The sequence below is a fragment of the Pituophis catenifer genome, unplaced genomic scaffold (genome assembly GCF_029215685.1).
Source record: "Pituophis catenifer annectens isolate HBS135680 unplaced genomic scaffold, rPitCat1.0.hap2 SCAF_4, whole genome shotgun sequence".
NCBI classification, from domain to species: Eukaryota; Metazoa; Chordata; class Lepidosauria; order Squamata; family Colubridae; genus Pituophis; species Pituophis catenifer.
The window spans coordinates 46090013-46106502 of NW_027256884.1; the positions used below are offsets into that span (position 1 = coordinate 46090013).

Sequence of the window (16490 nt, forward strand, 5' to 3'; positions counted from 1 at the left end):
ACTTCTTTCCACTTGCCTACTGCCTTCGCTGCTTTTCTTTGCTCAGCTATTTTGATGGTTTCATCTGAGAGTCACTTTTTCTTTGGCTTCTTGTGTGGTATGTGTTCTTCTGCAATTCATGGTTGATTGAGTTTTCTGCTACACTTTATAAGGCATGTTCTCAGCAGTGTCCAGTAGTTCAAACCTATTTTTCCACCTCTATTGTATATGTAGTAGGAATTTTGGTGGCATTAAACTTCTTTGGAAGCACTGCCTTTTTGATGGTGCATAATTTGACTTTAATCTTTGCCACCAACAATTCATGATCTGAATGAATGGTTAACATGATCTCAGTGTGCCTGAAGCAGTAAAATTTAAATATTCCTAAAAGAATAAGGGACCATCTTTTGTTCAAGTGAAAGCCAATAACATAAAACAAATGGTAAAGTATGAGAAGTGAAATAAAATCTCAAGTTTCCAAGACAAATGGAGTATGAGCAATAGGGCCAGCTTAGGCATGTACTCAAATACCTGTTGATTCTAAACAACCAGAAACTAGCAGTAGCTCCAATTTTTCTTTCTCCAAAGCTATATGCCAGCAATATATTTGTGTTTAAAAATTTAGTACGCAAATATTGAGCACCCTTTTTTTCTCTCTACATTATGATCTCATGTCAGTGAACAGCTGGTCATTCTATATACAGTACAGTTATCTGTAGAGGGGAGCCTTTGTATACATGCAAAAGAGCTTTAATGCAGCAATTATATTTCACCTATTGACACTGGGCCTTTGACTGAAGTCTGCCTATGAAGTTATCACCTGAACAGAACTTATAAAAAAAAAAACACCTTTAGATTGAAAAAAATAAAAATAGCTTACAAGATGAGTCAACAAATGAGTTTTGTGATACCTTAAAAATTATCTGTCCAAACTCCTAATACAGTAAGACATCTGAAACATGATCTAAAAATCCTCTAATCCCTTTCTTCTTTAGGTCTATTTTTTACATCTTACTAACTCACAAGATTAGAACCAGAGGCTTTGCATATAAGCAAGACAGCTGCAAAACATGCTCATAGCAAAACAGAATCAGGAGAAACACCGTGAATGAGAATACTCAAAACACATTTGTGCTGGGACGCCTACATGTGCTATGCCATACAAAGTGGAGTATTTATTTTGGACAGGTTGCCTGGCAAAGGAAGGCATTCACTGTATAAAATAAACTTCTGAAATGCTTATTAAAACCCACAATTGTGTAAGCATTTTTCAACTCATTGTTAAACATGAAAAGAAGGATAGGGGGTTGACAATTGACTATGAATGTTCTTTGGGACAGAGTAGGTTGACCAAACATCAAGTCACTGCAGTGATTTCATGTTCTTACTGAGAGGAGCAATTCAGAGATTTATTTAATTGCCAAGGCAAAATATGTAATATGTAATGCGCAAACCTCACAAAGAGAAAGGAAGGTATAATCTGTTTGGAAAGCAATCAATTTTTCAAGTTTCTTCAAGCTTAGCTCTCACATAAGGTATACACCAACAGTTTCACTAAAAGCATGTTTTCTCCAGAAACCCTGTAGGACTGCTTATCAAAGCAAAAGGGTACATTTTGTACAAGAGATGATTAGGCATGTGGTGTATTTTAAAGGTTCTCAAGGGAAAATTTTAAGGAAAAGCACAAGTTCAAAAAATTGTCCATGTGTACTCAATTTCAAGGCAGTTTTCAATGTGAAATGAACTGCTGCTGATGGAAGGGTATAGTAATATAAACAGTTTACTCTGTGATGATCCTAGTTTGGCTGGTCTTGTCACTGCTGCTGTAAACTAGTTTATTCTCTATAAAATATGACCCCATGATTTTGTCTTTAATATTGTTGCATCTATATATTATTGTCAATTCTTTATAAAAAAATATTTCTAGAGCTATCCCAATTCCAAAATTAAAAATTTAATAAACATCACAGCATCGAGAAATATGACAGTTACCCATAGGGAACAATACAAATTCTCATTTATAATTTAATCTCATAAAATGTCTATGTTTAGTCCAAGATCTTTGAGTAATACAGGTAGTCCAAAATTTCTGTTTCTATCAAAATTTCTAAACAAGGCAGTTAAAGTGAGTTTTGTCCTACTTTACAACCTTTCTTGCCACAGTTGTTAAGCGAATCACTGCAGTGCAACTTTCATAAATACATCCCAGTTGTCTCAATTTTGATTATGGGACCATGGAGATGCTGCAACAGTCACAAGTGTGAAAAGTGTTACTTTTTTCAGAACCACTGTAACTTTGAAAAATCACTAAACAAATGGTTATAAATTGAGGACTATCTGTAATTAGGTTTTCAATGCTTATGTAAAGGCACGCAAATAGGCAATCTCTGCAAGGGTACTATTCCAGAGGAAACATGTTTTGACAAAGAGGATACACTTTCTATTTTTTTCTACAGTAAGCAGAAGCCAAAGGAGACGGATGATAGGATTTCATAAATGACTTCCTGAATTGCACCCATAAACCTTTGATAACCAGTGCAGCTCGCACAGCAGAAGTGTTACATGAGCATAATATATCTGCTCACATTGCCTCCTTCTGCACCAACTGCAGTTTCTGAGTATATTTCAAGAGTAGCCCCATATAAACTGCCTTGAAATTAACAATAATAGTTGCCTTTGCAGCTTAACACCAATGCCAATTATAAATAAAATATGGTAAATGTCAAAATAACTTATATTGAACAGAACCTGTACAAGTAAATCATGATTATCTACCAAGAATTCCATTAGATATTGTCCATATTACTGGAGGTAGCTATGAGGATAAAAGCTCATAGCTATCTTACAAGTTTCATTTGTCTTGACAACTCTTTTACTCAGACATTTTTTCAGTAAAAACTGTGGCTGAAAGGACCTTCAGGGATTGATGTACAACTTCAATGCATAGAATAATATCATCCCATTTTATTCTGAGGAGGATTCTGTTTCTCCCCATCCAGATCCGTACGGCCTCCAGACACCGGAACATCACGTCAAGGGCATCATTGGGGTGATCCAGGGTGGAGATGTACAGCTGAGTGTCATCAGTGTACTGATGGTACTTCACCCCGAAACCACGGATGATCTCACCCAGTGGCTTCATATAAATGTTGAACAGAAGGGGCAAGAGGACCGACCCCTGTGGCATCCCAAATACAAGGCACCTCGGGGTCGACCTCTGGCCCCCCGTCAACACAAACTGCGACCGGTCAGAGAGGAAGGAGGGGAACCACCGCAACACGGTGTCCCCCACCCTTAACCCCTCCAACCGGCGCAGCATGATACCATGGTCGATGGTATCAAAAGCCGCTGGGAGATCTAACAGGACCAGGACAGAGGAACAGCCCCTGTCCCGAGCCCTCCAGAGATCATCAACCAATGTGACCAATGCCGTTTCTGTGCTGTGCCTAGGCCTGAAGCCCGACTGGAACGGATCGAGATAGACCGCTTCATCCAGATACTGGGGGAACTGTCATGCCACCACACTCTCAACAACCTTCGCCACAAAGCGAAGGTTGGAGACTGGACGATAATTTGCTAAAACAGCCGGGTCCAAGGAGGGCTTCTTGAGGAGGGGCCTCACCACTGCCTCTTTCAAGGTGGCGGGAAAGTAGCCCTCTCTCAAAGAAGCGTTAACAACCCCCTGGAGCCAGCCTCGTGTCACCTCCCGGGAAACCAGCACCAACCAGGAGGGACACGGGTCCAATAAACATGTGGCCGCGCTAAGTCTACCCAGAATCCTGTCCACGTCTTCAGGGGTCACTGGGTCAAACTCCTCCCAGATAACGCACTCAAGACCTGTCTCCGTCACCCCGCCTGTATCTACCCAGTCAGAGTCCAGGCCTTCCCGAATTTGAGCGACTTTGTCATGCAGATACTGCACAAAATCCTCAGCCCTGCCCTCCAAGGGGTCCTCCTGCGCTCCCGGATGGAGCAGGGAGCAGATCACCCTGAACAGGGTGGCTGGGCGGTTATCTGCAGATGCAATAAGAACAGAAAAATAATTAAACTTTGCTGTTTTTATTGCCACTAGGTAGGTCTTAATATGAGACCTTACCAGTGTTTGGAAAGGCTAGCCCTCCAACTGCTCCCTAGGCGTCTTTTCTGGCGCTTCATCTCCCTCAGCTCCTCGGAGAACCAGGGAGCTAAGTGAGATTGGCGGTAGGTCAGAGGCCACAAAGGCACAACACGGTCCAAAGCTCCAGCGGCCACCCTATCCCAGGCGGCCACCAGGTCTTCAGCCGGGTTGTGAGCCAGAGCCTCAGGGAATGGCCCAAGCTCCGTCTGGAACCTATCAGGATCCATCAGGCGCCTGGGGCGGAACCACCTAGTCAGTTCCATCTCCCTGCGGCGGGATGTAGCGGTTTGAAGGTCAAGTTGGAGGAAAGAATGGTCAGACCATGACAAGGGTTTAATCACTACATCCCCTATATCTAAACCATTCAGCCACTGGCCAGAGATGAAAACCAAGTCCAGAGTGTGTCCCCCTATGTGTGTAGGGCCATGAACTAACTGGGTCAGGTCCATGGCTGTCATGGAAGCCATGAACTCCCGAGCCGCCTCAGATGTTTCACCGACGGACGGCAGGTTGAAATCCCCCATAACCATAAGTCTGGGGGTATCAACCGCCATCCCGGCTATCACATTGAGCAGTTCAGGCAGGGCCGTCGCCACGTGGCAGGGAGCCAGGTACGTGATCAGCAGGCCCACCTGCACCCCATGACCCCACTTCACAAAGAGGGACTCACATCCGGCTATCTGAGGCACAGTGGCCTCCTTTGGACCACTTATCCTTTATAACTAGTGCTACCCCCCCCACCCCTCCCCTGAACCCTCGGCTGATGTAATGCTCAGAAGCCTGGTGGGCACATTTCTGGCTCAACCAGGTCTCCGTAATACCCGCCAGGTCCACTCCCCCCTCTTGAACAAGATCACAAATGAGAGGGGCTTTATTTACAACGGACCTGGCGTTGCACAACATCAGCCAAAGGCCCAGGCCCTGAGGATCTGTGCAACCTGGGGAACGAGAGGAGCATTGGGGGCCGGAGCATGCCACTGCTCGGAGACAGCGGGCGCGTGTCCCCATAACCAGATATGGCCCCCTGCTCCCACCATATCTGCCCCTCCCACTTACAGTACTGATGGTTTCGTCCTCCTCAGTATGGACTCTAACCCCCTCATTGACTCCAGACCCCGCACCCCCCGTTACGTGACCCACTCTCGGACCCGGCCTCCCCCTCAGTGGTTTATCCCCCAAACCCACAACCCTACCCCCCCCTCCCAGAACACCTTAAAACTTTGGTTAAAAAAGAAATTAAAAAGCCCCTCAACCCCCTCTTCACCACATGCGAAGATGGAGGAGGAATCAGGATTTGAAAATAGTAATGACTTGTCTACTTGTTGATGAGGCTATAGAAGGAAGTTCACATAGAGGATGCTGGAAAATGTGAACATATTCTTTAATGCATATATTCAGAGAAGGATTTTTTTTTTTTAATCCTCTCTGTTGTTTTGTAAAAACAACAATCTTCTGAACAATCTTCTTCACTGCTCAGTACTTTCAAATTATTCTAGAAGAAACAAAAATCTTCATATGTTTTCACCCTGCTTGCCAGCTGCTAGCCAATAAATAGAATTCATAGGAAGTAGAGGAAATGGCTCGAGGCAAGACAGCTGAGGCTGGAATGTGGGACTGCTGATGGTGCTGGAGTTTGGAGTGTGTCATTGATATTTGAGCCTACAGCATATAAATTCATCTAAACAAGACAAGATATGTATCCAGGAAAAAAAATGAAATGGAAGCATAATAAATCACACAGGATTGACAAAAAAGAAGCAGAGTCAGCCAAGAGCAGAGAGCTATGGGCAGGCAAAGGAGAAACTGTTTATATTCCAAGAAAAAAGGTGAAGTCTACTTCCAAGTATCTTATCCACATGGAAATTCTAAGAAAGAAATATTGCTGTAACATGAGCTGGTGGACTAAGAAAATACTCAGAAAATATCTGTAAAGAGACTATGAAAATGAAAGCAATTTAGAGGGAAGGACTAAAAGAATTATAGCACCCTTAAAGAAATCTAACACTGTGTATCATTTATCATCAGTCTACCAACTTTACATAAAACACTTAACAGACCTGTCTTTCCGATCTGTGCCTTTACACCCAAAAATACTGTCAAATTTTAAATATGATGCAGAGCTGGGTTTTTCTCTCTCTGTGTCTCTTTATCAATCTATTTGAAATATTACTGAACATATATATATATAATTAAAATATATAATTGTTATAGTGTATATACAAGACCATTCATATTCAGGTCAGGTAAGACTTTTTATATCTCTCACAAACTACCCATTCTGCTTTATCACTTGACAAAATAGTTCTAATGGGTTAAAAACATTCTTAATTGTAACTTTGCAGCCAAGCAATTACACTATGGATAGGGAGGCCTACTCATGCCTGTATTTAATTAAATTAGAAATAGGGATTTAGTGACGTATTCCAAAATCCGAAATATTCATATTTCTGGGACTTTGCACTCATGTCAGAAGTACCAAGGCACTTCCGAGTTGAAAGGATTAGCCAATTACATCACTGTTGATTGGAGACACCAGTTGGGGGCTCCTTTCATGTCCCTGGCAGGAGTTGGAGCGAAGGACAAAAGCTCATTCCATCCACTGCAGCACTTGGATCTTGAACACGGGCTTGCTAACCTCCAACTCAAGTGTCCTAACCACCAGAGCCACAAAGCTCCTACTGACCAAGTGTAATTGTAATAAATACAGTTATACAGTACAACGAACCAGAGCCTGAGAGAAGCATGTAAGGCAGGGAGGAAAGCGATAGGGAGCAACTGTAGAATTGGTGGCTGTCATGGGGACCAGTGAACCGGTGACTGTGAGCAGCAACAGAACAGCATGGCAGACCAACAATCGGGGGTGGGGGGGGCAATGACATGGACAAAGAAAAGCAGGGAGGGATGAATATCCGATAATGGTGGGCATAAGGCAAGTAGGAAGAGAGGATAAAAACAACTATAGAACACAAGGCAAAGAATAAAGGCATAAATATGTAGGCTGAGTAGACAATAACAAGTACGGAATATGAAAATGCAGAGAAGAGGGGGATAAATAAAGCTCATAAGAAGGCAAGGAGGGAAAGGATCACAACAAGAGGAGAGGGATTATTATAAATAATACTCTAACAGTACTCCATGACAGGATAAGAATGAACCTTGCATTTAAGCCCCACTTAACACTGAAAATTTTGAAATTCAACACTGAAAATTTTAAACTTTGACATGTTTAAATGAACTGATACTATTGTGATCTGCGAAACATGTTCCATGTATACGCTTATGCCCATAGAAGAACTGATGTGGTTTCCATCTTCAAAAAAAAAAAAAGGGGGGGGGAAATCAGACCTAGGAAACTGCAGACCAATCAGCCTAACATCAATACCTGAGAAGGTACTGGAAAAGATAATCAAAAAACAGATCTGTGAACATCTAAGCAACAAATAAAATTATAACTAGAAGCCAGCATGGATTTGTTAAAAACAGATCATGCCAAACCAATCTTATTTCATTCTTTGACAAAGTGACTAAATTAGTAGACCAGCGAAATGCTGTGGACATAGTATACCGTATAGTTAATTTCATTAAGGCATTCAACAAAGTAGACTACAACTTACTTCTTGGTAAACTAGAAAAAGTGGGATAGATAGCATCACCACCAGATGGATTTGTAACTGACAGACAAACCATATTCAACGAGTCGACCTTAATGGTACTACATCTAGATAGAGAGAAGTAAGCAGTGGGGTACCACAAGGTTCTGTCTTAGACCCAGTACTCTTCAATATCTTCATGAATGATTTAGATGAGGGAATAAAAGGGGAACTCATCAGATTCGCAGATGACACTAAACTGGCAGGAATAGCCAACACCCTAAATGATAAGTGCAAGATCCAGATGGATATCCACAGACTTGAACATTGGGCCCTATCTAACAAAATAAAATTCAACATAGAAAAAAGTAACATCTTACACTTAGAAAAACCAAAGAAAGAAAAAGAAAAAGAAAAGAAAAACCACAATCAATTAAATATGAGTCAGCAGTGTACAGCAGCAGCCAAAAAAGCCAATGCAATCCTAAATTGCATTAACAGAGGGATTGAATCGAGATCACATGAGATATTAGTACAACACTATAAAGCCTTAGTAAGGCCACACCTAGAATACTGCATCCAGTTTAGTCACCGCACAATAAAAAAGATGTTGAGACTCTAGAAAAAGTGCAGAGAACAGCAACAAAAATGATTAGAGGCCTGGAGGCTAAAACATATGAAGAATGTTACAAGAACTGGGCATGGCTAGTCTAGTTTAGAGAAAGACCATGGGTGACATGATAGCAATGTTTCAATATTTGAGGGCCTGTCACAGAGAAAAGAGGGAGAACCTATTATCCAAGGCACCTGAAGGCCAGACAAGGAACAATGGATGGAAACTGATCAAGGAGAGATTTAACCTAGAAATAAGGAGAAATTTTCTGACAGTGAGAACAATCAACAATGAACAGCTTTCCTTCAGAAGTTGTGGGTGCTTCATCACTGGAAGCTTTCAAGAAGAGACTGGACAGCCACTTGTCAGAAATGGTATAGGGTCTCCTGCTTGAGCAGGCAATTGTACTAAATGACCTACAAAGTTCCTTCCAACTCTGTTATTCTAAGAACACATAATGTTCTATTAGCACAGTTTTTCTAAATATATTTAGAGAGTACCTTTTTTAGGAGTATAGGTAGTCCTCAAGTTACAACCGGTCACTTAATGTGCATTCAAAATTATGACAGGCCCAGAATGAATGTTTTGTGGGCAATAAAACTAAAAAAATTATTCACATACTTCCATAGTCAAGTGAATGCATTTTGTTTGCTTGGCAACCAGCTCACCTTCATGACTTAGTTGCAGCATCTCTGGTCACGTGATCATTATTCGGGGGGGGGAATCCATTCAGAAGAATGGCTTCACGCTTATGACCATGGTGTTTGTTTAACCTCAAAAAAATTCCTAAAATCATGTCATACAGGTGCCTCGATTTACAGCTATTATGACGTACAAACAGAAATCTAGTGCCAATTGTGATCATAAGTCAAGGACTACCTGTAGTAGCCTCACAGCTTATATTTTTTATTTTTGCTTTTGTTTTTTAATCAAGACTATCAATGGCATATTAGGATAAAGGACCAGCTGGGAACTTTATTTTAAGAAGTTGGGCAAATAATATTTGCTGGTATTTCCTACATTGGGTTAATATTTATTTTCATTTTTAAAAAAATCACTAATATATTATTATATTCTATATATTAGTCTTCTCATGCCTCTAGAAATGTTGGATTACAATTTTAAGAATACCAAATCAATGTTCACAGATTTATGGATGGTATGCCAATTAGTTATCTTAATCTTTATTTATTGATTAGCTATGCCAGTTAGTTAAAACGGACGTTGCTTACCTGAACGTCCCTTCTCGACGCGCAGCTGGAGAATCCAAAGCTTCGGGTTGTTCAGTAGTTGGATAGCCTACACTGAGTGTGTTCCTTTAAGAGATTTATCTTCAGACACGCCCACTTGCTCAACAGAGTCCCAGTTTTGTTCACGAAGTAAGGAGCAGTAGAGCGTAAGGAAGGAATGTCCAGCAGCCAAGTTGGGTGGGTTGGATTCTCCAGCTGCGCGTCGAGAAGGGACGTTCAGGTAAGCAACGTCCGTTCTCCAACGCGCAGCTTGGAGAATCCAAAGCTTCGGGATTTACCCAAGCAAGTTCAGACAGGGAGGGAACCCGGCTGCTGTACGTCGTCTGAAGAGTTGCATACAGCTTGGAGCACCCGGCGGCCGAAGGATGCCTCCGCCGAGGCAAAGGTATCCACCTTGTAGTGCCTGATGAAGGGGTTCAAGGATGACCAGGTAGCCGCCCTGCATATGTCGGAAATGGAGGCATTAGTGGCCCAGGCGGCCGTAGTGGCGGCGCTCCTGGTGGAGTGTGGAAGAATTCTCTGCGGAACCGGTTTGTTCCGAGCCGAATAAGCCCTAGAGATGCAGGATTTAATCCATCTCCCAATTGTCGTGGAAGAAACCTTCCGGCCCATGGAAGCGGGCAGAAAGGAAATGAAGAGCGATTCAGATTTCCGGAAATGCTCAGTCCGCTTAATATACCGGCGCAGAGCCCGTCGGACATCTAGCAGGTGCCAGTCCGCTTCCCGAGGATGTCGAGGATCGGGGCAGAAGTCCGGAAGGATCAATTCCTGGGCTCGATGGAATGTGGAATTTACTTTAGGCAGGAATGAGGGGTCTAGTCTTAGTACCACGCGATTTGCGTGGAAGACACAAAGGTCGCTTCTCACAGACAGTGCAGCTAGTTCGGATACACGGCGAGCCGAAGTAATCGCGACCAGAAACGCCACCTTAAGAGTCAGAAAGCGGAGGCTGATGGAGGCGAGAGGTTCAAATGGAGGGTGCATGAGGGCCTGAAGGACCAGAGTCAAATCCCAGGTCGGGTATCGATGTATAACAGGAGGGCGCAGGTTGGATGCCCCTCGCAGAAAGTCACGAATCGTCGGGTCCTGGGAGAGAGGAAGCTTTGCAGAAGTCGAAAGGACCGTACTAAGTGCAGCAACTTGGCGACGAAGAGTGTTAGGCGCAAGGTGCTTGTCCATGCCCCGCTGAAGGAATCCCAGCACTTCGGGGACAGAAGCAGACGTTGGATCCAGGTGGAATTTAGCACACCAGGAGCAGAAGGAGTTCCAGGTTGCGTTATAAATGCGGCATGTTGACGGCCGTCTTGACGCCTGAATCGTGGGGATCGCATTGCTAGGCACGTTGGCTCGCCTTAGCAAGATCCGTTCAAGCGCCAGGCGGTCAACTGCAACCACTGCGGGTCTGGGTGCAGAATGACCCCCTGGCTGAGAACGATCCTGTCCCCTGGAATCCTCCACGGCCGTGCCACTGACAGGTCCACCAGATCCGCAAACCAGGACCTCCGAGGCCAGTGGGGTGCGACCAGAACGACGTCTGCCCTGTCTGCTATTATCCTGCGGATCAGACGAGGAAGGAGCGGTAGAGGGGGAAAGGCATAGAGGAGACCCCTGGGCCAGGGAGAGGCGAGGGCGTCGACTCCCTCCGCCTGAGGGCACTGGTACCGGGTGAAGAACCTGGGGAGGTGAGTATTGTCGCGGCTGGCAAATAGATCGATTAGAGGCGTGCCGAATCTGCGGACGATCTCGGCGAACAGATCTGGGTGAAGTCGCCACTCGGCGTGGTCCAAGTGTTGCCTGCTGAGCCAGTCCGCTGTGATGTTCGTGGTCCCGGCGATGTGCTCCGCCACAAGGGACAGGACGTGCGTCTCCGCCCAGATCAGCAGTAGGGTCGTTTCCTCCATCAATGGACCCGAGCGAGTCCCCCCCTGGCGGTTCACGTGCGCCTTTGCTGTTACATTGTCCGTGCGTATCAGGACATGGTGCCCCGACACAATCTGCTGGAACCGTTGGAGGGAGAGGCGGATCGCACGGAGTTCCAACCAATTGATCCCGTTGAGGCTCTCCTCTGCTGACCACGTTCCCTGGGCAACGTGGGATAAAAGATGACCTCCCCATCCCGTCAGGCTGGCGTCCGTTGTCACTACCAGGCGCTGTAGATTCTGGAAGTAGCTGCCCTGATGTAGGCTCTGGGAGGACCACCAGAGGAGAGACCTTGAGACCTCTGGCGGGAGGGAAACTTGCGTGGGAGAGTTGCTTCTCCTGGTTCTCTGAAAGGGGAGGAGGAACCACTGGAGCTGGCGTGAATGGAATCTCGCCCAAGGGACGACAGACAGGCAGGAAATCATTTTGCCGAGCAGGCGGGACAGGAGCAGCAAGGGCACCTTCCGAGAGGAGAGGATCTGGGATGTTAATGACTGGAGACTGGAACACCGGTCCGTTGACAGGAACACCTGGCCCCTTACAGAATCTATTAATGTCCCAAGATGGAGAATGCAAGTAGTGGGCTGCAATTGGCTCTTCGGGATGTTGAGGGAGAAGCCATGATGACGAAGGCAGCGACACACCGCTTCTAGGTCTCGGGATGCCCGGGCCGGAGAAGGGGAGAGCACTAGGATATCGTCCAAGTAGCAGTGGAGCCGGACCGGATGTTGACGTAGATGGGCCGCCACTGCTGCCAGGAGCTTTGTAAAGGTCCTTGGGGCGGAGGAGAGGCCGAAGGGCATTGCTCTGTATTGGTAATGCCTGTTGTTGTAGGCAAAGCGTAGGAAACGACGATGGGACAGTCGTATGGGTACGTGGAGGTAAGCTTCTTTCAAATCGATAGAGGTCATCCAGTCCGATGGTCGAATGGAAGCCAGAATTGATCGGAGGGACTCCATTTTGAACTGATGATATACTATAAATTCGTTCAGCCTCTTGAGATCTAGGATGCCTCTGTGACCCCCGGATGATTTGGGGACCAGGAAGAAAATTGAATAGAAGCCGGTCCCGCGATGATGGTGGGGAACCGGTTCGATGGCTTGGATTTGAAGCAGGTGATGGATTTCTGCCTCCATTAGTTGGCGCTTGCCCAGGTTGGGAGAAATAGGGCATTGGACAAAGTGTGAGGGAGGTCTGGAGCGGAACTCCAGGGTAAGGCCAAGACGGATTGTCTGGAGCACCCAGGCGTCCGACGTCGAGATCTCCCACTGGGGAAGAAAATGAGTCAGACGGCCGCCAATGGGAAGATGGATGTAGTCACTTCCCTCTTCGAAAGGTACGGGATCCCGTACCTCGAAATGGCCGTTTGGGTGCTGAGGCCTTTCGACCACGGTCTCTGAAGGAGGATCTATCGAGGGAACGGTCGAATCCTTGAGAATAGGGCCTTGAGGAGAAGGACCCCGAAGGGCCGGAGTCGTTCCGAAAGGGCTGCCTGGTGAAGTAGGACGATGGTCTACGATCTGCCCTCTTATACGAGGATGGCATCACCTTCCGTTTATCCTTATCCTCGACAAGGATGGGGTCTAAGGCCTCTCCAAAAAGACGGGAACCCTTATATGGAGTTGAGGCGAGGCGCCACCTAGACTTGGCATCAGCTCTCCAATTTTTAAGCCATAATAGACGGCGAGATGTGACGGACGACACCAGGGCGCGCGAAGCGAACTTCGCGGCATTGAGCGAAGCGTCCGCCGTATATTCAGTAGCCGCCACCAGTTTGTTGACGTCTTGGCGGAGGCGTGAATCCGCCGGGGGAAGGCGCTCGTGAAGTTGGCGGAGCCAGATTAAGCAGGCACGACTGAAGAAGGAAGCTGAGGTGGCTGCCCTAACCGCCCAGGCGGCCGCGTTGTGAGTACGTCGGAAGTTAAACTCAGCTTTTCGGTCCTCTGAGCGCAAACCGTCGGCGACGTCGTTGGAAATTACAGAGGAAGCCGTCAGATTGGCCACTGGCGCGTCTACAGTCGGCAACTGAAGGAGATCTTGGAGACTAGGCGCCGAACAATAAAGCTTTTTGTCTAGCCCCGAAGGAGCGGGCAAGGAGGAGGGCGTGGTCCAGGATCGTTGGACCACCTCAGAAAAAAGCTGTGGACATGGAATAAAGTCCGCTTGCGCCTTAGGCGCCGTAAACAAGGCCTCATGTTGTTGAGAGGTACCGGGTTGATCAACTTGAGAGACTGGGTCAGCCATATTTGTGGCCAACTTGGCCTTGCGCAGGAGCGATTTGAACAGCGAGGGCCGAAAGAGCCCAGAGAAGGCTGGCTTTTCGGGTGGCATATCTGCATCATCAGATAAGTCCATATCCGACGGGTCGCACTCTCCCTCCTCCGAAGAAGACTCCTCGCGGTGACCATGGTCCAGATAGAGCTCGGACCCATGCGTCATAGTCTGATACTGGGCAGGGACCTGTTGAGAGTCCCGGGCCAGAGGAGGAGGAGGAAAACGTGGCTGAGGCCAGGCTCCATATGGTGCAGCTTGTTGAGAAGTTGCTGCCAGTGTCCTGGTAACCGTGTCAGAGATGATCTGCTGAATATCATACTGAGAAGGTGGAGGAGCTGCTTCCGTGGCGCGCAAGCCTGCCGCCGTGGGAGTAAAGGTTGCCTCCGGCTGAGACCGCCGAGGAGGAATGGCACTACACGAGAGGTCCACCGGTTCCAAGCAGTGTGTCGAAAAAGCCTCAGGGAAAACTTCCATGTTTGGCGATTGATACAACGGTTGCAAATGTTGTTGAGGAGCCTGATGGACGGGCTGGACCGTAGCTTCGACAACGGGCGAGAGTGGCGTCGGTAAGTGAGTGAGTGCCGCTTGCCTTGACTGGCTGCGCGCTTTCTCGAACTGGCGCTCCAGGGCCTTGTGTCTCCTGGAGGCGTCCTTGTCAGCAGCTGATGAGTGTTTTGTCTTTTTAGAACATGGAGCAGCCGACGAAGATGGATGCGCAGCGCGTTTCCGGGACCTTTTACGCTGCTTGGCCTGTTCGTGGAGGCGCTCGGGAGAGCTGTTGTTGTCCTCCAGATCCGAGGAGAGAGCACGTTCCGCCATGTCGGAACCTTCGCTTCCTGTTCTGTCTCTTTCCCGTTCGTTGTTTTTTTTTTTTTTTTTTTTTTTTTTTTTTTTAATTATTATTATTATTATATTATTATTATTAATTTTTTTTTTTTTTTTTTTTTATAGATGATGAAGATGAATTTCAAGTAAGTATCTTATATTTTTATGGTTATGTAGATAAGTTTTTTTTTTTTTTTTTTTTTAATTAATATTTATAACTGAATGTGAATTAATCAGGATCTTGTCTTCTCTTTTTTTTTTTTTTTTAAATGTAAAAACAGATGATTACAGTAGAAGAACCAAAGGAAGCACAGCAGGTAAGTCCAAAGAACAATGGGAGAACTAAGAACTCCAACAGTTATAACACAGAGGCAATGTCATAAGCCCAAGAAATTGCCAGCAGGAGGCTTTGGCTTCCAGCAGCCAACTGCGCATGCGCAAGGCAGTTGCTGGGCAGAATAAAACAGCCGTTGACTTCCTTGCACCAGCGTGGAGGGAATGGCTTCAGGGGAGGGCTGCAGAAGAATAAATGATTTTTTTCTGGCAGGGAGTCCTTTGCTTATCGCCTCCCCTGATGGTGGAAGCGAGGTGCCCAGCTGTAGGGAGGGTTAGAGAAGGCTCGCCGGAGGGACAGGCAACTTGGCGTGAGCTGTCACAAATGGCGGCTCTGAGCGCTGAGGTGGGCGAAAAAGGGCGCGAAAATGTCAAATGCTCCTAGCGCCGCTGCCCAGCAAGCGAGAGGACGAGGAGGGAAGCCAACGATAGAGAAGAGCAGCTGAAGCCTCAGAAGAACTTCCAGGGCTGCGTGGGACGACTGGAGCTGAGAAAAGCCGCTTGCGATTTAAAATTGAAGCTGCTGATTGAAGTATCGGCAAGGGGAAGTTGCGGCGTTGTCCCTGTGCTTCCCAGGCGCGCGATCGTTCAGAAGCGATCCCAGCGCCAGCCACCAGATCAAATTTAAATGAGAAAGTGCCGCTGGGAGCAGGGCAACTATCCCAAGCCGCTAATGTCCAAGATCAAGTCCAAGGGGCGGGGGCGGTGTTACCGGCCAGGCCAGGAAACCTACCCACACGCCAGCGGCTATAAAGTGGAACGGGGATTCAGATAAGTGGCCAGGGTCCCGGAGAAGGTAAAAAGTCCCAGACAGCCTGCCTGAGGTGGCAGGCAAAAACTCACCCCTGGCCAACCAATCGAAGAGAGAAATTTAATCCAACAAAAATGCAGAAAAATTATGAAGAGAATCCAAAGCTTCAGGAACAGTTTAGTAGAGAAATATAGAGAAAAATTCAGACAGTGTCACAGGCTCAACTGAGTGAACTAAACTGGGACTCTGTTGAGCAAGTGGGCGTGTCTGAAGATAAATCTCTTAAAGGAACACACTCAGTGTAGGCTATCCAACTACTGAACAACCCGAAGCTTTGGATTCTCCAAGCTGCGCGTTGGAGAACAGATGCTAAAGAACCAAACCAGGGAAAGCTGAAGTAAATGATGTGTGACAGAAAGAGATCATGATCAAAACTAAATATATAAATTAACTAAAAAGTAAACTATATGCCATGTGTCAGTTTATGTATATCCATACATTTTAATACCTTTATCTTTGTTTTTTTCTTTTCCAAGGGAATCCAGTTTCTTTCTCAATGATTTCTTCCTCTTTTGTCCATCTAGAACATACAAGCAATAAATGTTAGTAAGTGCAGCAAGTGTTGTCTGCATGAGGTATCAAGTTTAATTTACGAAATGCCAGATAACACATGAATCATTTTATCTATCTGAAATAGATAGATAAATATCTATTTATCTATCTAGAATAGATAGATAAAAAATATGTCTTTTGTATATTTTCTTTTAATATTCTACAAATCTTATAATAGGCTTATAAATAAACACGTCCATTATAAAAACTATTACTGATTTATAAT

At 45.8% G+C, this 16490-nt stretch overlaps 1 protein-coding gene across 2 annotated transcripts in view; it reads right to left on the minus strand.

Annotated features, from left to right (window-relative positions):
• ARHGAP6 (Rho GTPase activating protein 6) overlaps window positions 1–16490 on the minus strand; it is a 285466-nt gene that overhangs the window by 39305 nt on the left and 229671 nt on the right. For both annotated transcript variants that reach the window (XM_070943125.1, XM_070943124.1), the window contains exon 3: window positions 16161–16232. In XM_070943125.1, the coding sequence (XP_070799226.1) occupies window positions 16161–16232 (72 nt within the window). The remainder of the gene's footprint in view (window positions 1–16160; window positions 16233–16490) is intronic.